The sequence below is a fragment of the Colletotrichum truncatum genome (assembly GCF_014235925.2).
Source record: "Colletotrichum truncatum strain CMES1059 chromosome Unknown Contig_0008, whole genome shotgun sequence".
Lineage (NCBI taxonomy): Eukaryota > Fungi > Ascomycota > Sordariomycetes > Glomerellales > Glomerellaceae > Colletotrichum > Colletotrichum truncatum.
The window spans coordinates 2655882-2682294 of NW_027222405.1; the positions used below are offsets into that span (position 1 = coordinate 2655882).

General features: G+C 49.7%; 6 protein-coding genes across 6 annotated transcripts; 5 read left to right on the forward strand and 1 right to left on the reverse strand.

The window, feature by feature from the left end:
- Nucleotides 1-2209: 2209 nt before the first annotated feature.
- CTRU02_212198 (uncharacterized protein) lies at nucleotides 2210-2380 on the forward strand (the record flags this gene model as incomplete). Its single annotated transcript, XM_036724973.1, has 1 exon — nucleotides 2210-2380. One exon carries the CDS (start codon nucleotides 2210-2212, stop codon nucleotides 2378-2380), a length of 171 nt encoding a protein of 56 aa, XP_036583138.1.
- Nucleotides 2381-2835: 455 nt separating this feature from the next.
- On the forward strand, nucleotides 2836-7305 carry CTRU02_212199 (reverse transcriptase domain protein; the record flags this gene model as incomplete). The annotated part of the gene is made up of 1 exon (XM_070205791.1): nucleotides 2836-7305. One exon carries the CDS (start codon nucleotides 2836-2838, stop codon nucleotides 7303-7305), a length of 4470 nt encoding a protein of 1489 aa, XP_070060604.1.
- An 851-nt stretch (nucleotides 7306-8156) lies between these two features.
- Nucleotides 8157-9465, reverse strand: CTRU02_212200 (uncharacterized protein; the record flags this gene model as incomplete). Its single annotated transcript, XM_036724971.1, has 4 exons — nucleotides 8157-9016; nucleotides 9083-9119; nucleotides 9186-9269; nucleotides 9328-9465. 4 exons carry the CDS (start codon nucleotides 9463-9465, stop codon nucleotides 8157-8159), a joined length of 1119 nt encoding a protein of 372 aa, XP_036583136.1.
- Nucleotides 9466-11033: 1568 nt separating this feature from the next.
- Nucleotides 11034-12923, forward strand: CTRU02_212201 (glucose dehydrogenase; the record flags this gene model as incomplete). Its single annotated transcript, XM_036724970.1, has 4 exons — nucleotides 11034-11364; nucleotides 11423-11947; nucleotides 12014-12653; nucleotides 12704-12923. 4 exons carry the CDS (start codon nucleotides 11034-11036, stop codon nucleotides 12921-12923), a joined length of 1716 nt encoding a protein of 571 aa, XP_036583135.1.
- A 2422-nt stretch (nucleotides 12924-15345) lies between these two features.
- On the forward strand, nucleotides 15346-16413 carry CTRU02_212202 (HMG box protein; the record flags this gene model as incomplete). Its single annotated transcript, XM_036724969.1, has 1 exon — nucleotides 15346-16413. The coding sequence occupies one exon, from the start codon at nucleotides 15346-15348 to the stop codon at nucleotides 16411-16413; it is 1068 nt and encodes a 355-aa protein (XP_036583134.1).
- A 4305-nt stretch (nucleotides 16414-20718) lies between these two features.
- On the forward strand, nucleotides 20719-23379 carry CTRU02_212203 (gram domain-containing protein; the record flags this gene model as incomplete). Its single annotated transcript, XM_070205792.1, has 2 exons — nucleotides 20719-22666; nucleotides 22724-23379. 2 exons carry the CDS (start codon nucleotides 20719-20721, stop codon nucleotides 23377-23379), a joined length of 2604 nt encoding a protein of 867 aa, XP_070060605.1.
- Between the last annotated feature and the right edge of the window lie 3034 nt (nucleotides 23380-26413).

The window sequence follows — 26413 nt, forward strand, 5'->3', positions numbered from 1 at the left end:
GCCGTGGCCAAGATTGAGTTCGTGACTAGACACTTCTTGTTTCAAGTTGGTGATTTTGTCGATTGTTGCCTAGAGGTTTGAGGGTATATAGCCAATCTCAACGCCTCAATTCTCAACAAAACGCAAGACGCCCCCCCTGTCTAATGAACCTGCCGTTTAGTGTAGTTGGTCTAGCCACCCAACTTGTAGCTATTCGCAAGGACCGTAAGACTGGCAAGCTCCCCTTCGTGGGTTCAATTCAGGGTTGTGGAGTTTTCGCAATTTGTAAAAAGTCTTATCGGTTCCGTTACACGAAGACTATAAAGTGAACCACCTGTTCGTCTTATCTGCCCGAAGCTTTCAGAGGCATAAAATGAGCAACTAGGTGTCTCTTCCGTTTCGTAATTCCAACCCTCCTGGCTGCGTATCCGTGGTATGGTCGAGCATGAACTTATATAAGGTTCAAGTTAAGAGTCCTGGGTTCAACTCCTCAGATGTGGTAAGTCCCCCTGAGTTGAGATGAACCTTTTGTGATTTTTTGATAAGTGTTGATGATATGAATTGATGACCAGAAGTTCTTTTGTGATTGAATGTTTCAACACTTCAACGTTCAGCCTTGTGTGATTGGAATTGATGTTTTGTTTGGTGGACTTGACTGCCAAAGTCTCATGGGTCGGTAACTTCGTCAATTGAGTGCCCTTGTCTATGGCATAAGTCTGAACTGCTCCCTTCTGGAAGTCGGTTTTTCAATTGGTAATTGTCACCATGAGGTACTGGGCTCATAACTGTCACGCAGTCAATTTGCCCACCACTTATGGGGTAAAAAAAGATGCTTCCATTCATTAGAGACTGTCTAGGGGTTATTGGGTTGATTATATAACCGTCTATTCGGTAATTACCGATTTGAAGGTTTTCATGCACAAAATGACATCCCCGTTAGTTTTATATGGGAAACAATAGCCGGGTGCATGGGTTGAATGCATGCCCCGATATATGCAGTGGTCCGTGTGACATGTGTCTAGTTGAGTTGATTTGTGTGGGTGGCAGGCCTCGCCGGCCCGTCACGTGGGCTGACGGCCGCCACCACTGGTCTTAGCCTGTCAAAAAGGGTGGTAGGCCAGGGGCGCTGGAAGCGATGCACACGCAGAGCGCCTAGGATGCCAGGAAGGCGCTAGGAGGAATGTTTGGCCGAGGACCGCGCTAGGTGCGCTTAGTCACAGGGAACACGCCGGAAGAAGGCGCGTAAGGGATACGGACAGGTCTTAGGAAAAGAAGAAACACAATACACATCACGATTGACCCCTGAATGTGCGCCTACGAATATTCGAACATAGCCAGCCTCCACAGCCCTCTAGCCAGTTAACGTCCCACACCCACTTCTGGGCACCCCCCACATTTGGGCACCCCATTTACACCAAAAACGCCGTTTTTCGAAATTCTATATTAAACTAAATACTTTACTTATTAAAGAGAATAAATATATATTAAATAGATTAAGACTTAATTATAATACTTAAGTAGCTATATACTAGTATTATTAATAATAAGTATTATAAATTCAAGGTTTAACATTTATAATACTAATTTACCTAGCCTATATCTTAATATATAAAATAGGTAGAGATATTTAACTAATATGATTAGAATTTTTAAGTAAGATATAGTAGATTTATATATTCTTATACTTAGTAAAAAATTCTTTAAGCTTAGAATAATATTTTAAAATTTCCCTTAAGAAAAGTTTCTATTATAGAATTTTAACCCTTAATTATACTATATTTACTAAAGTAATACTTTTAAATCTCTTTTAGATATAATTATATACTTTTAATAAGTATAAATATTAATTTCCTAGATTTTTTAAATAAGTATATATAAGCGAAAATATATTTTTCTAATGTTAAGGAATACTAGTAAGTTACTAGTATCTACTAACATTTTAAAGCTTTTAGTTTTAAACTTCTATATTATAACTATTATTATATTTAAACCTTTATAAAAAATTAGATGGCTATAATTATACTTAACATAGTTTATATATATTTTCTTTTCTTAGTAAGTATAGTAGTTAGTTTAATATAGAATTTCGAAAAACGGCGTTTTTGGTGTAAATGGGGTGCCCAAATGTGGGGGGTGCCCAGAAGTGGGTGTGGGACGTTAGTTAGTTCTTCCAACAAACAACACCACTTTTCCCATTCTGAGCGTTCTGTGCTGGTTTCGCCCACAGGTTATGAGCCCAGCGTTATTCTTTCGGAATAACGTCGTTTTACCCATTATTCTACTCGTCTGTCAATTTTCTATTGATTCACGAATTTTTGCGATTTTATTCGCTTTATTTACCCTTCTGTGCGATTTTCTCGCTTTCTTTCCTTCCTCTTCGCTGACGAATTTCACTTTCTGACGCGACATTGGCTGCCTGGCGCGCACGAATATCACGTGGCACGCGACCGACCACCACAACCCACTGGTTTTCACGAACACCACGGTCAACAACAGACTTTTCAGTCACAACTACAACTTTTACTTCGATTCCTCGTTTTTCACGAGAATTCAACCATTTCAGCTTCGGTTTTTCGAACCAGCCCATCAGTTTCTCGTATCTTCTACGAGTATTCATTCTTCCCTTCGATTCACCGTATTTCTACGGTCGGATCTCACAATTCCACCCATTTCTCGTGTTCTTACGCAAGATTCTCCCTCCTACACAATCCAACAGCACGCGTAGGTGGCAGCGAAAGTAAGCCATCTAACGTACAGACACGCCTCCAAAGCTGCGGCCTCGGAGAAACGCCTGTGATCGAGGTGCGACTATAAGTCTGTCCCGCACTGTTGTGATACCCTCACTTTCACTTCAAGATGTCTCAAAACGACTTCAAGACCGTCTTCACGCCTCTTCCTCGCCTGAAAGGTGAATCCAACTGGAACACATGGCGCATGCTTGTTACAGCGACCCTGCGAGGATACGACTTCGAGATATTCCTCGAGACTGACGTCCCTCGCCCTGCTGACCCTATCGCTGCAGAGGAATGGAGAAAGAACCGTAACGTCACGAATGGTCTCCTCATGAACGCCAGCGAATCGGTTCTTGACAGACTCTGCACAGCGGGTTGGGTTGACGATGGAAACCCTTACGAATTGTGGCAGGCGCTCGAGAAGCACATTCCGAGAATCTCACAAGACGCCACAGCTGCCCTTGTTGACGAGTTTGCCAAGACCACCGCCAACGATCACAAGACTCTTCACGATGCCCTCAATCGCTGTCACCACCTCAGAAAGCGTATTGAGACCATTCACGGTCGTCTGCCAGACTCCTTCCTCGCTGTTTTCCTCCTTAACTTCTTTAAGGACCGACTTCCCGATACGTACAAGCATTTCACATCGAAGGGCGCCACCCATCCCACGTGGAATGAGGTGGCTGATACGATTTACACGCTTGCCCAAGACGAGGATCAAAAGCGCAGTTATGCCACTATTCGCAACACACCTGGAGGCAAGTCTGCTGGCAGTGGGGGTCCTGCCTCTCCAGCCGTCACCACCACCGTCACCTCCACTGTCACTGCCTCCAAGGAAAAGAAGAAGTGCGACCACTGCAACTGTGATCACGAGACCACAAAGTGCTATGTCGCCCACCCCAATCTCATCCCTCTACACTACGTCAACCGGGATAAGTTGATTGAAAAAGCGAGAAAGCACGTGTGTGGCGATCGCTGCCGCTGGGATCAGCCTACTTCTGTTGATGGCACCCGCCAGACTGTTGTCAGAGCGTCACCTGCCATCTTGGGTCAGTCTGCCCTTGCCTCCATCGCCAGCCCAGCAGTTTTCACTGCTGCCCGCGATGACCTCATCACCCGAGACGATATCGTTCTCGATTCTGGTTGTACTACTTCAACCTTCAACAACTTGCGATATTTCGTCAAGTACGCTGAAAAGAGCGATTTGACACCTTCCACTTCTGCCTCCGGCGCCCCAGTCCGGTCACTTGGCGTGGGCACCGTCTTCTTCCAGACCCAAGACCCCACCAACCCTGACGTTATTCACGATTGGACACTTCACAACGTTGAGTACAACCCTTCCAGCCCAGCCAACTTACTGAGCCCTGGAAAACTTCGTCGTGATCACGTGGAATATGATTGGCAGACCTCAAGCCTCATACACGTGACACAGCGCACTTCCCTTGCCAAAGTTCATTGGGTTTCTGACGTCTGCGTCGTTGAGACTCATGATACTGGAAATCACGTGCCTCGAGATATTGCTGTCAGCCTCGCCGCCTTCCGGGCTACCCAGCGACCGTCTCTTGAACTGATGCACCGCCGGCTGGTTCACGCCCACCCATCACGTGTTGTGGAGGCTTGCCGCCGTGTTGGCATTCGGTTCACAACGTCAGAAATTGACGCTTTCTTCTGTGAGTCTTGCCATCTCAGCAAATCCACTGAACGGATTAGTCGAGACCACCCACTTCCACTTACGAGTATTGGCGATGAAATTCACCTTGATCTCGTTGGTGTTCTTCCCCTATCAACAAAAGGGAACCGTCAGGTTCTACACCTCATGGATAAGTATAGTGGTTACCACTGGGTTGTTTTTCTGCCCAACCACAAGTTTGCCACCATCCTGGCAGCTATCAAGAAATGGGATACTGAATTCTACAGTCTCACCGGCCTCAAGCCCAAGGTTTGGGTTTCTGACAATGCTCCCGAGCTAATCAAGGTTTTCAACGACCCCTACTTCGAGGGTACTCGCCACAACACGACTATTGCCTACACGCCTTCCATGAACGGTACTATTGAGCGTGCTGGTCGTACCATCGTCGAAGGCGCCCGGACACAGCTGATTGACATGTCCCTTCCAGAGGAACTGTGGGATTACAGCATCGATTCGGTGACTCAGATTCTCAACCTCTTGCCCACACCCTCCAAGGGTAACTTGAGCCCTCACGAGATCATGGCGAGAGAGCTGAACTTGGCTGCTGAACGTGAGGCCCCCCACATTGAACATCTCCGAACGTTTGGCTGTGCTGCCTACGTACACAAGAAGGGCCCTCGACGCCCTATGCGCTCTGCCAAGATGGAACCACGAGCAATCAAGGGATTCCTCGTCGGTTACGGTTCTCTTCGTGGCCACATTTACTACGTTTACCTGCCTGATCGAAAGGAGGTTATTCGCTGCAGAGATGTTCGATTTCGTGAGGAACCGCACAAGACAGTGTTGCCTCCAACTACTGGCACACCCAACATTGATGAAATTGAACATGATGCTGCGTTTGTCGAACCAGATATCATCATCCAGTACACCATCCGTCAGAAGCCTATTGAAGGTGAAAAACCCGTGACTGGTGATCCCAAACCAGATGAGACCATCGTTGAAAAAGCGATGGCACCCACTGATACACATCTCATGTCTCCGCCACCAGAGAACCTGTTGGAGACCACTGCTACACCTCGTGACAGCATTACTAACGAATTGAATGATGACGAATTCGTCGCTTCCGTGGAAACAATGGAAACTGATCACCAGGACCCTGATTCCCTCTCCACGATTGTTGAGGAAGCAACGAGTCAACCGGCAGAGTCCTCTCGACCTCGCCGCGCCTCAGCCCAGCGACCACCTGGTCACTACCGAGCCGCCAGTGGCGTACGCTCCTATGCTAAAAAGACTTTTCTATCTGCTGACATTCCAGCTTCACTAACTTCTCGTCAATTCTCTCTCAGCGTGCTTTCTGCTACTGCCCTTTCGAAAGTCCTACCCGACGGCGTGGTGATCCCGAAGTCCTACCGTGAGGCGCAGAAGAGCCCACAGTGGCCCCAGTGGGAACAAGCCTTCGAACGAGAGATGACTCAATTCACGGAAAAGGGGGCTTACGAAGTCGTTTACCCACCACGTGACGCTAAAGTCCTGCCCGGCAAGTGGGTATGTGACATCAAAACCAACAAAAACAACGAAATCGTGCGCTACAAGGCCCGATATGTGGTTTGTGGAAACCACGAGAAAGGTGACTGGTCATCGCAAGAGGTTTACGCTGCAGTTGCCTCTGCCACCGCAACCCGCCTTTTCTTCGCAGTTGTCGCACTTCTCGATCTTGAATACGAAGTATATGATTTCGACACTGCTTTCCTAGCCGCCTCGATTCCAGAGGGGGTTAAGGTGTACGTCCGGCCCCCCGCTGGCTACGCCACTGCAGACAACAAGGTTTGGCTGCTCCACAAGGCACTCTATGGATTGAGAAAATCACCACTTTGGTGGTTTCGACTTATCAAGGGTGAAATGGAACGAATTGGCTTCACTGCTGTTGATGGGGAGGTTTGTCTCTTCGTCAATCACAAGATTAAAGCGTACGTTCTTATGTACGTCGACGACAACGCCATCGCCGCTCCCAACAAGCAAGTCATGATGGAAGTTCGTCGTCTCCTCGAGAAGGTCTGTTCTCTTAAAGACCTCGGCGAGGCTACCGATTTTCTCGGTTTCCAGATTGAACGCGACAGAGCTGCCGGTAAGATTTTCGTTTCCCAAGCCAAGTACGCAAAAGCAGTGCTTCAACGATTCGACTTTGATGGTTTGAGTGCTGTCAAGACGCCTATGGCGACCACTGACGATCTGCCCGTCACCTGGGACAAGAACGAGTGCTCGCTTGACGAACAACAACTTTACATCGAACAAACCGGCTGCCTTAACTTCCTGGTGGCTGGAACTCGCGTTGACATGGCCTACACCGTCAGTAAATTGTCACAGGCGAATTCAGGGCCTTCTAAGGCCCATCTTCGTGCTATTAAGCACTTATTCCGATACCTCAAGGGCACCGTTTATCTCGGTATTGTACTTGGAGGCATCCCCACGATCAACGAGTTGGGGCTCTACGCTGCTGCAGATGCCTCTTTCGCTGACAACAAGCCATCACGAGTCTCGACAGGTGGTTACGTCGTCTTCCTCGCTGGTGCGCCGATTGCTTGGAAGTCAAAGAAACAGACTTTCGTGACTTTGAGCACCACGGAGGCTGAATTCATCAATCTCACACCTACGGCAATTGCTGTGAAGTGGATCAGACGTTGCCTCTCCCAACTGCTCGGCAAACCCATCACCACGCCTACTATCATGTTCACTGACAGTGCCAACGGCTACGACAACGTCATGAACCCACTCAACGAGGCACGAACCCGCCACATCGACGTCCGATACAAATGGATCATACAGGAGGTTCACACTGCGAAAAGCATCGAACTCCGACTCATCAAGGGCGCTGATATGGCCGCCGATGGACTCACGAAGCCACTGGTTGCGGTCAAACACAAGGAATTCGTTCGTTTGTTGGGCATGGCGGAGGGATTGGATTGAGAGGGGGATTTTGAGACTGTGGGACTATTGATATTGAGACTTCGGGATTCGGAGGATTTCACGGCCTCCTATTGGCCAGGTTTAACCGATAATTGACCGAGTTTTCTAATAGTTGAGAACTCCTCGGATTTGGAGGATTTGGGACTTTTCCTGTATTTCCTATTATTCTACTGCTTTTTCGCTGAGGAGTCTGAGAGGGGGTGTGGGTGGCAGGCCTCGCCGGCCCGTCACGTGGGCTGACGGCCGCCACCACTGGTCTTAGCCAGCCTCCACAGCCCTCTAGCCAGTTAGTTAGTTCTTCAACCAACAACACCACTTTTCCCATTCTGAGCGTTCTGTGCTGGTTTCGCCCACAATTTGAAGTTGCCTCGCGTCTAAAATAGGTAGAACCAAAAGAGAGACTTTGCGGAAAACATGATCGCTTCAAGTGTAACTAGATTCTTTGATGAAAAGGAACTGGACTTGCAGGCTGGCATAACTCTTTGCTCTCTTTATTGATTGAAAGAAGTTTGTTCCTTTGTGTTTTGTTTGACTAGTTTCGATCTATGGGAGAATTTATTTCATTCAGTCGATGGAATCTTCAGCTGGCTTCGCTTTCCTGTTGTATTTGTCTTTTGGTACCCACGTCTCCGACTCGCTTGCCTATTTGAGCGTCTTAAAGCCTTGTGCATCTTCAAAACGATATACGCAGTTTATACTTCCCCCCTGTAAACTATCACTACTCTTATTACAGCCCTTAATTCATCCCTACCTTCACCAGGACTTGGGTTCTCTATGATGAAGCAGTCACCTCACTTGGTAATGGTCGAAAAACTTTGGCTGTCTTGTTACTTGAATTGTGTTTGCTTGCTCTATTTAGCTCCCGCTTGCTCCCCTCTCAAATGCTCCTCACTGTCATTCATTTTTTGAAATTCCTGTTTCACCCCTAACCTTCCGAAAGTTACAAGCTCTTTCCCTGATGTTGGCTTGCTGGCAGGGGTTCTTTCTGACGTTCGGCCAATGCTCCGCAAAGACAGACCGAACAAGTTGCCGAATGCACGGTCAAATAACGGTCTCAGAAGGGGACTTGAGGCGACCATAATGGCCACTCCCATTTGTACGCTACCGATGATGCTCGGAACGACTGTCGTGTAGGTAATATCAGTGACATCGAGGTTGTAAACGTAGTAAAGCCGAATCGCGGTAAAAACCATGGTTCTATGAAAAGTGCTCTGGTTAGTCTTCCATTGTGCAGTTGGTAGATTGATCTGATAGTTAACGCACATTGTTCCCAGTCCGAATATACCAGCTAGCGCGATCTTGTGTGGCCGTGATACCCTCAGCTGATAAACCATACGCATCGGCAGTGCCAGAATCAGGGCATCAGATATCAGGTCCACGACGCCGACCAGGGCGTACGCCAACGTTTTGTTTCCACATTGGCCATGTGGTAATTGTCTGTTCCAGTTAAACTCCAAGGGCCGGCAAACGAGAAGTGCCACGAGAATAGGCATGGTCATCCATGCCACGGCAACACCCATAACCACGTAGCATGCGATGCGAAACCGTTTCGTGAAGAATACACGTCGGAGCATGAAGATGATGCTGAGCTTGACCAACCCAACAACTGGACCGTAGATTATTTGTGCGAAGAAGGAAAGCTTTGAATAACGTTCGACGTGGAAGTTGGACAGAGTTTTGATGTGGTGGCCGACGCCACCGCCGACGACGGCTGGAAATCACCTGGTCAACAAACAATCCCTATAGTCGTAGGGATTTATCAAATTTGAGGGCTTACAGATGATGTGACCGGTGACTGCGCCGCAATAACACATCTATACGAGCCAGCGAGGTCAGATTGCAGCCCAAAACATGCTAGAGATATATCTTCTATGACATACTAAGGAGAGATAGCAGAGGATGTCTTCAATCATGAACATTGAAAGGTGCTTGTATCTGCGAACCCAGATTCTCATTCCGGTCCACTGCTCTTTAGGATTAGATGCCGACGGGATTGGTAAGTAAGGGGTTGGGATCACTCACACTCGTAGCTAGAAGCAGCATAACTATATCAACTGCAATCAGGGCGGCCCCGGCAGAAGAAATCGGCGGATGGTCCGCTGTAATCACAGTCGGCGTCGTCGTCGCTACATCTCGAATGAGGAAATGTCCTTCTGCCATTGTGGCTACAGACGATCGACGAATGAAGCCCTCCGGGACGAAGTCAAAGGCGAACGCTATCCAGAAGCGGACTCTCGTCTCTTATGCACCTTTCTTCTCCTTCATCCCACGCGGCTGTTGAATCGACTGCAGGGATTGATCAGATGTCGGAAGGGACTTTGGCTGCAAGGCATCGACGCAGCAGGTAGCATATGCAGAAGTGCCGCGAGCATGGGATGGCTGCAGCCCGTATTATTCTTCATTCGATCAGTAAAAGTAATCAAACAGCCGCAAAATTGAGCCCAAAGGTATTTATGCTATGGTTGGATGGTCATGGAAAACTTCTTTTTTTGGATAAGGTATCCGTCTTCGGTTTTATTGGTCAATAACAACTTGGTGCTAATTTGCTTCAATGCCAACCTCCTATGTCTACCATATGGATTGAAAAGCGAAACATTCTTCAAACAATAATACCTGATAAATTATGCACCACCGCTTGTTCTTGGAAAACTGGTCGATATGCCGATTAGCGCGAGGTGGTGCCATACCACGAGCCCGGAAATACGCCTGCAGAATAAATCCTTTGGGCTCGGTAACAGGGACCAAAAGCATCCAACAGTTCGCAATACCAAAGTCCCTAAGAGTTCAAATCTTCAAAGACCTGCCCATATACCCATCGATATTGTCAGTATGATGGTTTAATAGGTTGAGTCTCAGGAAAAACCGGAGGCCGCTAACAGGGCTCTCTCCGGTTTAAGAGGATCTTCAACGTTAGAACCAACAGGCCTGTCTGCAACCAACAGAAAGAACAGGCTTTGAAGTATGCGAGCCAATCACGACAAAAGAAGGCTCAAGACCAAGTGGCGACTTAATATGGAACACCGGAAACACAGATTCGCTCCAGTGTTTGGACCAGGGACCTGGTCGAACTTTGGATCTTTTGATCACGGAAATTGCAGCTCATGGGATCCCAAGTGGATCCTACGGAGGATAACGCGCATGTGTGCTATTTGACGGAGCGATTTAACGAATGACTTTCTGTTATCTGCAGAGATTGCCAGTGAGCTTTGCAGATATCTTGGTCTCACATCTGGTTCGGTTACCGGACAACAATGCAGCCTTTGCCGGTTCAAAGGTTTTATGTACTATGTAAACGGGGATAATTTGTACCTAGATTCCCTATGCTACAACCGAACGCTATCCATACCCTTGCTTGGCACCAAGATTAGCCTCGATTGCGCTTCTGTTATCCGTGGTGTCCTTCAAAGCTGGAGCTACCCGTCCAACGCCTTACGGGCCGAACCCGGCGTGACCCTGTATCTGGATGCTCATGAGCCTGTATTCCGTCGATAATGCAACGCTGGGTCACTTTCTCCGCCTTGATAGCTGATAAACGCCAGGGGTATCATCCCACCACCCGCGCGTCCCTGCGTGGTTCGCGGAGCGGAGTTTTGCTGTATTCCGGAATAATGACTGCACGTGGGATCAGAACCCCAGACGGGACCTCCCATCCACTCTAAAGCCCTCATACACGCTAAGCAACATAAGATGATCATTTTTATCCTCGCCTCTGCAGATTCTCCTTCAGCATGCCCATCTTGGAACCCATCCGACCTATCCGCTGTCAATCTTCAACTTCCACCGAGATGATCTGGGACATAATCGTCGTCGGAGGCGGGCTCGCTGGCTCGGTTATCTCCAACCGGCTTGCAGAGTACCGCCCAGAGCTCAAGATTCTCGTGGTCGAGGCCGGTGTCAACGCCAACGAACGCCAAGATATTGTGTGGCCAAATTCAACAAACACCATTGGCGGGGATTTTGACTGGAAGCTTGCTTCAGTTCCCCAGGCACATGTCGACAATCGATCCGTTACCCTCGCTCAGGGTAAAGCTCTGGGAGGCGGTACTGTGATTAATATGGGTACGCTGTCTCACCCAAAGCCGCTTTCCAAGTGACACAATGCTGAGCCGTGATAAAGGATTGTGGACCCGAGGCGACAAAGTCGACTATGACCTCTGGGGTGAAACTGTCGGCGACGATCGCTGGAGTTATGACGGTCTTTTGCCCTATATGAAGAAGACTGAAAACTACTGGAACACAACCATCAACCCCGACCAGCATGGCTACGAGGGCCCTGTCAATATCCAGTCTATCACGTCTACTAACCGTCCTTTTCCATTGCGCGAGAAGGTCCTTCAGTCTTGGCAAGAGATTGGCATCGAGCCCATCTCGCAGCTTGACGGAAACGCTGGAAACCCAATTGGCGTTGCCGAGTACACCGAAAACAAGATCAATGGACGGCGACAAATTGCAGCTGCCGTTTACTCATTGGAAAATGTGACTGTTTTGACGGAGACCGTAGTGGCCAAGGTCCTGTTCTCGAATTCTACCAGAGGGTTGACGGCGACAGGCATTCAGCTGGCCAACGGAACTCAGTTGCTGGGCCGCCAGACTATCCTGTCTGCTGGTGCTGTCCACACACCGCAGCTTCTGATGCTTTCTGGTAAGTGACGGCTGACTGTTGTAAATATCCTATCAAGAAGAACTTCGCTTTCTGACCAGCCTGTAGGTATTGGCCCTCGTGATGAGCTCGAGGCCCTCGGAATCGATGTCAAGCTGGATGCGCCCGAGGTTGGAAAGAATTACGCTGACCACTTCCTTTCTCCTTCATCCTGGAATGTAAAGAACCCCGAAGAAGGTTGGGCTGTTGGCTCTCCGGCCTTCCCCACTGCTGAACAGTACAGATGGGGAACTGCAACAGACTTCATTGTCTGCTCCAGCGTACCCAAAGAGGGCCTCGCCAAGGCCATCGAAGAGGATGAGGGTGTTACTCCAGGTCCCGATCACCCCCTTCTCAAGCAGGAGCGTACATTCTTTGAACACTTCTTCCTCTACTCTGGCTCGACCGATGGGTCTAAGCTTTCAATTTCTGGCATCTTCATCTTGCCAAGCTCCCGTGGCTCCATCAAGCTTGCTTCGGCAAACATCACCGACTCTCCTCTCATTGATCCAAACTACCTCGGCACTGCGGTCGACCGCTACATCGTCCGGGAGGGTATCCGTCAAGAAATTGCTTTTGCCGGCAGTGACGCCACCGTGCTGGGCCGAGAGGTTCTTAACGGCGAGGCTGTCCCGGCAGGATTCGACGAGCCATACAGCGTCAACTCAACTGATGAGTACATTGATGCACGAATTCGCGCTGCTGTTCGGTACGTAGACTTCAGCGATGTGTCCAAGATATTTGCTAATTTGGTTTCAGGTCTGTCCATCATCCCATGGGATCAGTCGCAATGGGCAAGGTCGTGGATACTGACCTCAAGGTTAAAGGAGCTCAAGGACTGCGGGTCGTTGATGCTTCGGTTTTCCCAGTCGTGATCTCTGCACATCTTCAAGTGGCTACTTTCGCCCTCGCCGAGCAGGCTGCTGAGATCATTGCAAATGAAAAGCCAAAGTGTGGTAGCAGAAGTTTGAGACATTAGAAGGGAAGAACATGTCGGGCATCAGTCCTCGACGCAGGGGTAGAGACGGGAGCATTCCTAGTGACATATTAATGGTGTAAAATACCTACTGTAATCAAATTTACTATAGCCCGGTATATAGACTTTAAAGAATGCTCACCACAACATATACCCAATCATTATGTCACAAATTAATATGAACGCCCTTGTACCTGAGGTCTTTGTCTATTCGATTCCTAAGTCAAGCCACAATCGTTGACGTTGAGGCCAAGATGGAGAGGGATACTTAATTCGATGACAACTGATATTAGTTGCAGTTTCTTGGAGTTCATGTTGTTCTGGCACCGAATCAAATTTGTTTAGTTTCCAAACGCCCTGAAGATGCTGTGTCGCAGACTCATTTCTCCAGTCACGACAACTGGGCATATTCCTACGTACTGGCAGGATTTAACATGGCAATGTTACTCAGTTAACCCCCTTCAGTCACCGGCTACCCATATGAAGGCGGGTGAGCCCATAGAGACACCCCTTTGTCGAGTCTTTTCCCTCGGGAAGAACATTATGGTTGCGGACTTGATGAAGCAGACTAGAGATCAACCCGAACAGAGAAGTATTTGTTGTCTCTAGGTGCTATAGAATATAAGCTCGGATAACTAATAACCCCCAGATCTAGCCGTTTCCCAACTTCAATGGTCTGGTTTTAGGCAGCTGATTTAGTAGGCGCAAAACGGACACAGAACCAGCAAAGGAAACAGGCAGTTTTCGGACCGTCTGCTAGAACCGTCAAAAAAGAAATATAGAATTATCCATGGATAATCGCAACAGAGAGAGGTGCATCTCTTGCATGAGGTTATACACGACTTTTAGTACTTCAAAGTACAGTTGGAGTCAGTGTTTAAGCGGCGCGGATGGAATTTTGTGACCCGGAGTATACTCGATAGTGCCATCACAACTAGAAAGATGAGATCATTCCAGGATGATTGAAGAGGCCAAGAAGTTTAATCTTGAACGATGTTAAGTCATCGCGAACCAGCTTTGTTATTGTGACTCTTTTCATGCTGCTGTACTGGGCGGGCTTGCTATGGTCCGCCCATATTGGGCATTTAGGAAGGCCCATCGTGCCTTCAGCCTAACATCCGTGACGCCAAGGGCAATGGGCATTGTGGAAAGGCCATACGCGCGTGATTGCGATTATGATGATCTTTTCAGCCTATTAATTTGCAGATACAGTAAAAAAGGAATGGTACGCTGCCTTAGACCCTCGACAACAGCTTGATATTTATAGAATCACAGGGCCATAGAGACAACGAGTCAAGGTTCTCGTTATGGGCGCTCTGGCGAATAAGTGAGTAGATGTGTATGCCATGTAAATCGCGAGTTCTCTGGGAGCTGAGTTGGCGGTCAACTTGCAGGGATAGATAGAAGCGTTGCAATGCCTTCATATCAGAAGCCTCATGTTGAAGAACATTCGATGTGCTTACTGAGTCTCCAGCCCAACCCTTTGCAAGAGTGCGGTGAGGAGATTTGAATGAGATGTTGCCTCGAGATGGAATGATGTCTGATGAAATTTTTTGAATTACACACAGGGATTGTGTTAACTCAGTTTCTAGGGCTTGAGAAAGAGCGACATTTTCCATGACATTGCCATACCTTCCTTAACATGCTCAAATTCGCGCTCATTTCTCATACCACACTTGACCTATCTCATGCCCAGCGGAAGAATGTCGTATCTGATTTTTACCAGAGAGAAAAGAAAACATAAAGCAAGTCGAACTATCTTCGTCCACTTGAGGCTCAGTTGGTGAACCGCTGCATTTTGCATGCGGGTCAAGTTCATGCGCACTTATGTCAATGGTGTGCATATCCTCGCCCTCTACAACAGCAATAAACATCTATTTGGATTACGAAATTCATTTCCAGTACTTACCTAGTTCGCTAATACGAGCTGGAAAAGAGAGAATGCCATGGAGGCGGATACTTGTATGACTTCGTTGGAGGCCGCAGAAAACGGCCTCTACCTGCCTATAATGCTTGCTTGTAATGCTCGCTCTCTTGTCCAAAGTCTACGTTTATTACAGAGGTAAATATATTGAATTATCAATCTGTCAAGCTCTCCAGTACTTATCTCCTCGCTTAAAGAGAAATCTAGAGTTTTGGAAGAATGATTTTGGAATTTTTCTGCAGTCTCCGGCAGTGCGGTACATGGCTGAAAGAAAAGGGCCTGGAACGGTCGCTTTGGGTACCTCACTACGTAGTGTTTGTGCTCACCCAACCCACGTCACCTGCACGCTGAGAGTCAATTATTTGTGGTGACATAGGGATGATGTAGCCTCAACTAAGAGGTTGATCTGACGCCTACGGGGCGGATCACTTTTGGAGACTGAGGGGCAGGCACACCCCAATCTCCCAAATCCAGCACCACCACCACTACCATACCATTACTATGCCAGCACATTACGATACGCCCAGAAAGGCCCGTTTACGAGGTGCCTATGAATTCCTCGAAGCGAAAGGCCTCAAGTACAAGAAAAAAGAGCTTTTCAGCCATTTTGGCGTGTCCGAGAGGATTGGGCGTCGACTTCTTGCTGAGGATATCTCAGACGCTACAGCCGACCGTCGGCGCCATAACAACCCAACTTTTCCAGAGACTCGTGGCCGCAAAAAGCTCTCCAGTAACGAAGCTCTTAGTTCAAGTGAGGAATTGGTTGATACCGAGGGCTTTGAAGCAAAGCGATTACCAAGGGAGGCTATGCCTGCAAACCGAGATACCCAGAAGGCATGCCATACAAGAGGGAGGGCTAAGCGAATTGCTAAGCAAGTTGCCCATATCGATGAAGAGACCGCTACAAGGGGTCTACAGCACACCGAAAGTGCCCTTCGAGCACGACCTTTAGCCTCTGACTGGCATGATGTTGTTTTCTCTGACGAGTGCCACTTTGGCTTTGCTGACGAGCGCCCATCGCATATTGCGAGGACGCCTAATACATGCAGCGACCCCTCCAACCTCGAGGAACGCCAGGAACCAGATGAGAGCGAACGAAAGGCTATATACTGCTGGGCTGCTATTGGCTATGGATTCAAGAGCTCTCTTGTCTGGTATGAGGTGCCTACCAACCAGAATGGGAAGATGAACCAAAAGGTCGCTATCGAGGCTATTCTAGAGCCTCACGTTAAGCAGCGGCTTCAAGAGGCAGAGGCAGAAGGCCAGTACTTTGTGCTTGAGGAAGACGATGAGTCTGGCCATGGCCCTGGCCTACCTATTAAAGCGAGGACCTGGAAGGATACAAACGGTTTAGATTACTTCTTTGATTGCCCTCGAAACCCAGAGCTATCGCCTATCGAGAACGCATGGTCTATACCTAAGCATTGGGTTCGTAACACACCCGATTGGGACTATGAAACCCTTAAACAGCTTACAGAGGCTGTGTGGCAGACTATAAAGCCGGAAACGATTGATAGATGGATCGATTCTATGCCAAAAAGGCTGAATCAAGTTATTGAATCACAGTAGATGGTAAAATGACAGGCTTCTAGACTTTTGGTGTATAATTGATACTTTGGTAGGCGTGGGAAAAAAAGGCATGTCATCTGTTACCCGGAATGAGGGGGCAGTCAGCATGATCCCTTCAGCGAACCGACGCCTCCGCAACGCCCAGGCAGATGCTGGTAATTTTGTCATGCGGTGGGTAGCGCTGGTTCGTTAATTGATTGATGCCCCGAGAAGTTCGGTAGCGGTACCCTGGATGTCGTGTGTCACCAGTTGCCGAGACAAATGGAAAACGGCGATGGCAAACGGCAGTGTTTAAGTCATCGTCACCGGGAAAGCCAACAGAATGACGGAAGATGCATACCGCGCGGGATTAACTTGGTCGTGGTCGGGCGACAGAGGACCCAGAGATTCAATCAAGCATTGTCCAATGCCCAGCGGCGCGGCGTCTTATTTGTCTTGTCGCTGCTGGAACTGACCTATCATACGAGCTCCGGGAGGGTCGCTTGGCCAAAGACACAGAGGCGAGGAATGCAGCTCCCAGCACCCCCTGACGTAGTAGGTTCGTTCTGTGGTCTGGATTCCTCCGCGGGTACGGACTAGCTGGACTAAAGAGGTAATCCACCAGCCACAGCAGACCTCGATCGGGCCAGCCATCGAAATCATACTTGAGATCCCCCCGCCTGCCCGCCTGCCACACATACAAAATTTGATACATTGTCAGAAAGGATAACGTGGCGAGGTGGGATGACCGCTGTGCAGCGGCCTCCCGAGGCAGCCGTGAGATAAGTGCATGGTCGGCCCTGAAGGCTAGATTTGGTGTGTGTTTGCTAAGGAGTACTTGGGTGCCTAGCTAGCTCAATCAACAAGCGCCTTGCAGCTAAGCTGCAGTGTGTGGGTTGAGTTCCCTCGAATGGCAGGGAGCGGAGGAAGCCAGCTGCCTGGCAAAAAAGGTGAGGAGGTGGGGGATGGCCATCCAAGGAAAGACAAGGGGAGGTACATGATCTCGTTAAGGGGGGAGCTACTACTCGGAAGATTCGAATATCTTAGTTATGGAAAGGATTGCCAAACCGAATTTGCTACTTGGGTAAAAGGGGCCAGCGCGGCAATAGGCGTCCTGATCTACGTAAGCGAAAGAAGTTATCAAACAAAAATAGCAGTTTAGACCTGGGGTACTGGATAGGCAGATAGTAATTAAAGCCACCTGACATGGACAGTCAGACAAAGACCCATAGCATTTGGCGTGGTCGATGGGCCCCCAGATACCCAAAATCTTCAAGAGGCTAGGGCGCTCGTAATAATGGAAAGCCAGCGAGGCTCCAACGAAACGAAAACCACCACTGAGCACGCTGGGGAATATGTTTGCATCCTTCTAGATTGTGATTGTTCCATCGGGTGCAACGGCATTGTGGCAGGGCAGAGCAACTCCCGAATATTGATTATTCCGCCCTTACATACGTAGTATCAGTCGCAAAGGACCCACTAACGCAAACAAGTACCTTCTCCCACCGTCTCCCTTTCTCTCACTGGTAAACTGGTGCGTTCCTCCTCCCATTTTGGGCCAAGAGGATTCTCCCGTAGTGGCCGTTCACTCCCCCCTACCCCCCAGCCAGGTGCCAGCCCTCAACCTGCCGGCCCAGCCCATACAAGCTATTTGCCTCAAGTGACGATGACGATTATGGGGAGCAGACAAAACTCCGGCTTGGGTTGGTCAAGCTTGAGCTTCCAAGCGAGCAAAAGGTGGGACTGGATTCGTCTGGGTCATTGCCTTGCCTTGCCTTGGAACTACCTTGGAGCAATTGCCCCCCCTAAGACTCCCTTTTTTAGGGACCCGAGATCCGTAAATCAAGTTCGTAGGACAAGCTGTATCGTGTTTTGTGCCTGACAGGAAAAAAAACAAGTTCTTTACCTGTTACTACTACTATCACTACTACTACCACTACTTTTGGTGACTGACTGCATCGGTACTTGCAAAAGTCATTTTTTTACTCTTTTCATCTTCTCCACCTTGATATTACGAGCATAGCAACATTACTACTTACGGGTATCATCTCAAACGAAACGACAAACCCGGCGAATTATCCAGCAAACAAGACGGACCTCCCGCCAATACCAACCACCCCGTCAAATCCCTACCTTCTTCGACCTTAATCTCCTTATTTCCCCTGAACCCTCGGAAACGTGATCTTCATGCCCCCATCTCGGGTCCAACGCGCGTATTTGTCGTGACTGGTCCTGCCCACTTGACGAACCCGCATATCCTCGTAAAGGGTACGGCGTTACGACAGCAAAACCGGGCCAACCACAATGGACACCACGGCTGGAAGTGGAGGAGCGCTGGGAAAATTACTTCCAAAGTCTATCGCAGCCAAGCGACGCCGCAGGAAACAAGAGGCCAGAGAAGAGGACGCAGCAGCAGCGACGGCAGCCTTGCTCATTGGCGTCAAGGGAGAAGATGTCACAGCCCCAGCTGCACCACTAACAGAAGACGACCAACACGACAAAGCCTCCAGCCATCTGTCCAGTAGACGCGACAGCGGCTCCTACGTTGATGGCACGGACAGCCTCACAAGACAGAGTTCGACAGGCATTCCCTACCCAGACTACGACTACGACACTAGTATCCGAGACTACGAACCCAGCGGCCTCGACGACGCGAGCACTGAAGCCACGAGTATGGTGTCGCTGGAAGAGGTTGATGACAAGTGAGTTTTATTCTATCCTTTTTTTTTTCTCTTGTTTTTCTTTTCTTTTTGTCCTTTGAATATCGTTATATGCTCTTTAGGTGCAGCTGCAATCCAGTACAAACAAGTGTCACTCTTGTTGTTTGCATATCATCATCACCTGCTTACCTCCCACCTCCCTTACCTCATCATCCATTCATCTTACCTTTGTGTCCATTCCCCTCCCCCGTCGGCTTCATATGCACCGGTCCCGTACACATGCATCCGAGCGCACTGATGCCGCTGCATCATCATCTGCCTCGCAAGGCCACGTCTATGGATGGCGTGGCGCATCTCCTACTAGTAAAAAGCCATCGTTGGGTGCCTCCATCAAATGACGAGGCGGACAGTCATGCTCTGTCCCAGCCTGCTGGACAAACCTAACGGCGTGCCATCTTCTCTTTTCTTACACCCCCTTCTATGGTTTAGGGGGATTATGGGGGGAAATGCACAAAGTAGCCAGCACTCACCCCACCACCCACCCCCCCCGAACCAAAGCTCGGTCTCCCATTCTCGCAGTAGGCTACCTATCCTGGCATTTGACAGTCTGACTGGTGGTCCGGGGTCTTTGGGGCTGACCGCCGCGCCCTTTCTGCTGGGTCTGGGCTCCTTCATCCACTCTGCGGCAATCGCCGTATGACACTGCCTGGGGTCCCTTCAGCATCGTTTATGTTCCTGACGAGTGTTCCATTTCAAGCGAGAGAGGGGGAGAAACACAGGGTCGTCCATGTCTTCCCCGACTCCTCCGTTTCGCATCTTAACAGTCTCGAACCCTCGGCGACTCCAACCAAACTGACTCTGTCCTTTCTCTTCCAATTCTAGATCTTCCCGCCCAAATGCAATCTCGACCCATCCCTCACAAATAGGTTATTTGACAACTTCCTCTCCGATCGTTCAGGCAACTCACTTGCCTGAACCCCAACCTCAGATACTGGACGAACAACTCACCGAGATCGCCTCGGCGCGATCCACCTTACAGCCAGCTCAACGGACGCAATCAGCTGAGTCGGGAGATTCGTCTCTGCGTCCCAAGCGCAGCTTGACCAGTCTTGTACCACCCAAGAAAAACACCACGCGGTCGCCCTCGCCCGTCGGCCGTCTTAGGGGTGTTTTCAAGTCAAAAAAGACTCCCAGCGCTACCACCAGTCCGGAGCGAAGTGTGGCCGGTGACGACACCGATCTTGACCGAGACAACCACAAAAATCCTTACCGAGGCAGAGCTGCAGCGTCGACCTCTGACCTCATCTCGACCACCACAAAGCCACTTCACTTCCAAGACCCGCCGCCACCGGTGTCAGCTGCGTCGACGCCACAACCCAATCCGACAACCAACACGAATGCATCCTCCCGTGTAACCTCTTCCCATTCTCCTGAGCGACGTCGCTCGAGAGCCTCCACGGCAACTTCCAAAATCGACACCTCTATCGTGCCTCAAACCCCGCCCAACGCCGACAAGGGCACGCCCGTTATCGTCAATACCCCTCCCACCCCGACCGATCACAAAAACCCCTCTGCCCGCTCTTCGCCGGGGCCCGGTCCGCAGCCCGCTGTTGATGCAGCTGCAGCCGCCCCAGGCGACGCGAATGGTGGCTCTCCCCCGGGTAACATGATTGCTCACCGTAGGGGAAGGTCAGGATCTGGCAGTATCGGGCCTAGCAAGCTCTCCAACATCACCAACGCTCCTTTGACACCCACCCCCGAGAACGGCACCGTCAGCAACCCGGGTACCCCCGCCGCGGGAGGTGGCTTCTTCTCATCCGTCTTTTCTGCCGCGCAGAACGCCGCAACACAGCTCAGCAGCACCATTCAAAACACCGGCATTGGACCAAACCCCCCTAAGAACAAGAACATCCAAAAACCACCCGACATCAGGATTCAGGACCATCCCGAAGTCGAACCACCCCTGCCGTCCCTGTCAGGATCAGCCATGGAGAAGGAACCAGCAGTCAAGACCATTGGCTCTGGCGAGCTGAGCCTCAGCCAGCTCGGTATAACAGATACAGGCAGCGTCGCCGGAACTCCCGTCACGGCCAAGTTCCCCGATACCTCCGACTCGCGCACCAGATCAGAATCAGCTCCCACCGATAACGCATACGCAGCCGCTACCCGTGACCTAGGACCTGACGACCGGCAGGCTACGAGACCCCAGTCGCTGTACGACCCAGGAAGTGGAGGCGACCGCACGCCTCCCACGAGCAGTATCAACGAGGACAAGAATTCCGGCATCCATCGAAGCGGAAGTATTAGAAGCGCCATTGGACGCCATCGCAAACGGGGAAGTTCCGCTGTTTCTGGAGGTACGGCAACCACAGTAGGCGCTGCAATCACTGCGGCTAACGCGTCAGTCGCTCATCCTCAAGCCAATGCGAGCGTGCCGAAACTCACCGGATTCGCCGTTGCGAGCAAGAAGCGCAACCGTGATTTCCACGCATTGTTCAAGAGCGTGCCCGACGATGATTACCTTATAGAAGACTACAGCTGTGCGTTGCAGCGTGAGATCCTGGCGCACGGCCGGCTGTACGTATCCGAAGGCCACCTTTGCTTTAGCAGCAACATCCTCGGCTGGTCGACGACCCTCGTCATGAGCTTTGACGAGATCGTGAGCGTCGAGAAGCGGAGCACGGCCCTCGTTTTCAAGAACGGCCTGATGATATCAACCTTGCATGCGAAACACATCTTTGCCAGTTTCACCAGTCGCGACTCCACTTATGACCTAATTGTCAATATTTGGAAACTTGGACACCCAACTCTCCGCAGCTCTTTGAATGGAGTGCAACTTGAGGGCACAGGTGGCGACAAAACGGAGAAAGTTGACGTAGACACGGCGGTCCCAGAAGTAGACGACCAGAGCCTGTCCGGCACCGAGGAAGAAAGCGATTCAGGCGATGATGATGACGTTTACGACGAGGACGACGACGACGAGGACCTCCAGGAAGTAACACAGCCAACAGAAATGAACGCTGAGCCTGAAACCGAGAAGACCGTCTCACGGAAGGTATCTGGCGCTGGAGCGAACGGCGCCGTTTCCGAGGTAGTCAAGGACGCTGTTGGTCAACCCGCCGGCGGAGACGACTTCCCAGGACCAGCTACCCACGCACCCACGGACTGTGGAGACTCGGCGACGCACTATGAAAAGGTCGTCGGAGACGATGTCATCCCGGCGCCGATAGGAAAGGTCTACAACCTGCTTTTTGGCCCGGCCTCGGTCACATGGATGTCCAAGTGGCTCACTGTCGAGGGCAAATGTACCGAGCTGCAGATGGAAGACAAGAAGGGCCTGACCCTGGAAAACAAGTCGCGATTCTTCAGTTATATCAAGCCTCTGAACGGAGCTATCGGCCCGAAGCAGACGAAATGTCTTGTTACTGAAACGTTGGAGAATCTCGACTTTGAGAAGGCCATCAACTTCAACGTCGTCACCCAGACACCTGACGTTCCGAGCGGCAACATCTTCAGCGTCAAGACCAAGTACTGTCTGTCTTGGGCGGAAAACAACTCGACTCGAGTCCAGACCAATTGCACAATTGAGTGGACGGGCAAGAGTTGGTTGAGAGGTACGTCAAAGGATCAATCAAGGTGCATAAGGAAGAATTCAACTAACGCTGTGACAGGTCCCATTGAAAAGGGTGCTAACGAAGGTCAAACCGCATACTGCAAAGACCTATTTGCTAGTTTGAAGCAGGCTGTTTCCTCCAAGACTCGTACCAATGGTGCAGGCGGAGGTGGTGTGAAGGGCAAGAGGAGGGGCAAGAAGGGCAAGGCCACTGGCTCGTCGACTGACGTCGAGGATGAGCAAGTTCGGCCTAAAAATGTTCCCAAGAAGGACTGGGGGCCTCTGGAACCCGTCCGCGGTATTTTAGAGCCGATCCTCGATATTCTCAAGCCCCTGATGACAGGCAACATGATGTATGGACTCTTGGTTGGCCTGCTTGTTGCCACGTGGTTTGGTTTCGGTCTTCCCGGGCGACAATCATCGAGCAACGTGCGCATGTACGGTTATCCCGACCGTCTCGCTGCATATGATGAGATTTGGAGACGAGAGGAGAGTGAGCTGTGGGACTGGTTGGAAGAGCGAGTTGGGCTGGAGCGATTGCACGAGTCTAGCATCCCTACCCGCAAGAGGGCGATCGAGCCGAGCACGGTAGAGGAGAGGCTGAGAGAGGACCGCATGGATGAGAGGGACATTGAAGAGGCGATCAAGGTGACGGAGGAGAAGTTGAAGGTGTTGAAGGGAGTTATGGATAAGAAGAAGCCGATAGTCGGTTGAGGAAATACCCAAAAAACGGGAGGCAAAAGTGCAGAAAGTCAGGTACGACACTACACACCGTGTTATTCTTTTTTGTCATCATTGTAGCATATTCATTAGCGCTGCCGACGAGCAAACAGGGCTTGGGTGGAATAGCATATGCGAATTTCATTGAATCTTTTTAAGTGCTGTCTGTTGGGTCGTCCTGTACCGAAGAGTTCTGGTCGGTGGTTAGGTTTTCTTTATCCGGCTGGTTTTTCGAGGACCTTGATACAAGAAGCAATGTTACAAAGCTGGGAGCATTGTTTCATATCAATCTTAGACAGCAGCTATGTATCTCTCACCGTCTGTATCGTGATGATGCCTTACGGGCTCGACAGGGACATGTTGGTTGTTTGTTTTGCTTGAGTCTACTCTACTCTCAGGTCTTTACGCGACAGGATGTTGAATTACATGGAAGCGTAGGATGAAATTGTCACTCCACCACGTCTGCTCGGCATACCACCTCTCGCAGCGTTGTTTTTAGAGCAACAATCCTTTGTGTAGAGCAGGTTTGGCATGTATCAGTCGCGTATTCTCCTCTGCCGCTCACTTTTTTTTCTCCCCCTCGTCTACTGTGACGCCGTAAAACTAAGTAGTCCCGTGTCATATTGATGATATTTCCTACCACACCCCCCGGTTACAGTTCCCTTGGGGCCCGTGGTATTCGTTTCTTGGAGGCATTCGTTATTGCAGTCAGTTGGGTCCGTTAGTGGCACTCTCTCCACTGTGGGATGCACTATACCAACCCGCACAACTGCAACATCCCCGAAACGTGGCATTTTTATGACTGTCGTCGCAAGTCAAGGGGCTTTGAAAAGCAGCAAAAGAATAACAAAAAAAAAAAAGAACAGGCAAAAATGGACCCGGAGAGGATTGAACTCTCGACCTTTGTGGTGCATACGGATGTGAGATCACATGATATAAGCACAATACTCTAACCAGCTGAGTTACGGGTCCCGCCGCGCATGCGCGTTGGGAAAAGCAGTCGTTGGGCTAGGGTGTGGATACTGCAAGGTATGTATCGTTGCTTGGCTCCCCCGGGATGCGTGCGGCGTAGGTGTACCTGGGATTTGTCGGCTCTCGACACCTCATTTTATGGCTTTAGTGACGGGCTTTCGTGTGCTGTGAGAGTTGAGATGGTTTGCGATGGGATTATCCCCCCTTTGTTGACCAGCTATGAGCCCTACGGCATTGCGCATTGGTGTGGCATTGGACTTGCCTTTCCGTGAGAGAATTTCTAGGGTTGGCCCAGAGCTGTGTTTTACGTCTTACGGGATGCTTTGTGCAATGAGGTTCATAAATATGTGTTACGTCGGCGTAGGCATGTCGGTGTAAGGAAGCAAAACAGTTATTGCAAAGCCGTGTCTTCATAGATCACAATCCAGGGAAGGTTAAAGAGTAGATGTAGAGAACGTTAGGAAGAATGAGCGTCGCGCACGAGGATAGTCTGTAATAGGTTCAATGGTCGACATCAAACTCCAAGTGCTAGACTAGAATGTGACAAGGCAACGGAGGAAACGGGACACAAACTACGAAGCCAAAGACAACAAACCTCTGCATTTTCACTCGTTCCAGACATTGCGTAGGGACCTACGGACAAGGTCTAATACGGAATTATCAGGAGCTGAGTACATATTGCCGTGCTTCCGCGAACGAGAGGCTCTTTGACGGGAAGCCGGATGAGAGAGATTTCTTAGAATGACTCACCTCAAGCGCTCCGCCGACGTCCAGATACATGCCTGTGGGGAGTCTGATGGTCCTATTTCTCGCAGCCTTGATGCGCTGGTTATCTCATAGAAAGATGGCACTGAAAGAGTTGCGTTGATAAGCTCGTCACTGAGGGCATCTGTGAAGATGGCTTGAGCCGCGGGGACGCAGTGGATTGTACTAGACCGAATTACTTATGGTGGGCAGGTTTAAGAGTTTTTGAGCTATGTGCCAGCAGGCTCAATATAGAGGAACCAAAGAAAATCTTCTTTACCCATCTGTCTGTTTGATTACGTCTATTTCGTCCGCTGCAGTCGGTTCAGGTATCTTACACGAGGGGGGAACCAAAGGTCTGCACTAGTCTCTAATATATACGAATGGGTTTATGGTATTTACAGGTTTGACAGTAGGACTTACAGCTTAAGGCCGGTCTCTCCTGGTTCTTAGCAACCAGCTTAAATGCCTCGCGGTATGGCGAGGGTGGCTGCGAAGCCGCCATTGGTTATCAATATTCTAGGTACAACAAAGAGCAGTCTTGAAGCAGAAAGAATTGTTTTTGTAACGAGGTTTCTTTCGTTGCAGTATGATAGACACCAATAAAGTCATCAATCTATAACACATCAGCTGAATAACTCCCGTCGAGTCTGATTTGCTTCGGACCATCATCGCCTGGCACTCCAGCTCGAAGTATTCCTTGATCGACAAAGAGGCTTAGGAAGGAGCGGATCATACCTCATAAAGCCTCAATTGTAGACCATAACTACACCAATTCAACAAAAGGGAGCGAGATGGCATTGTCGGCCTCGGCATCGGCCCCGGCATCGGTGTCGGACTTTCCCCGGTCTCGGCCCCTCCATCGCTGATGGCCTAAGCCAGACGTGTTTTACAGGCAAGTTCCATGGGAACACTTTTGGGCTGACAGTAACTTCTTTCCCCTCTTCAGCTAAAGTATCCATCCCCTGCTTTTCCTAAATGGTAACCTTCGCTTAATACCTTCAGCAGCCGTGGACGGCTTTTTCGGTGCCGAACTAAGTTCTCGGGATGACGACACAGTTGCCCATCCGCCTTAGCCAATGATTGAGTTTAGCACAATAAACAGCATTAAGACAGTTCAGGCAGCCAAGTTAAAGCGTCTACTTCCCACCTCGTTTTCCGAGCTTAACCCCTCATGATAACTTGAGAAACTCGTAATCCGACAAAGACATGTGCAGCATGATGGTCTATATAAACATGCTCAGTACGTGCCAATACGAGACACTGTTAATCAGGTTAAGAAACGAAAGATCGACTGAAACTACCATCATAC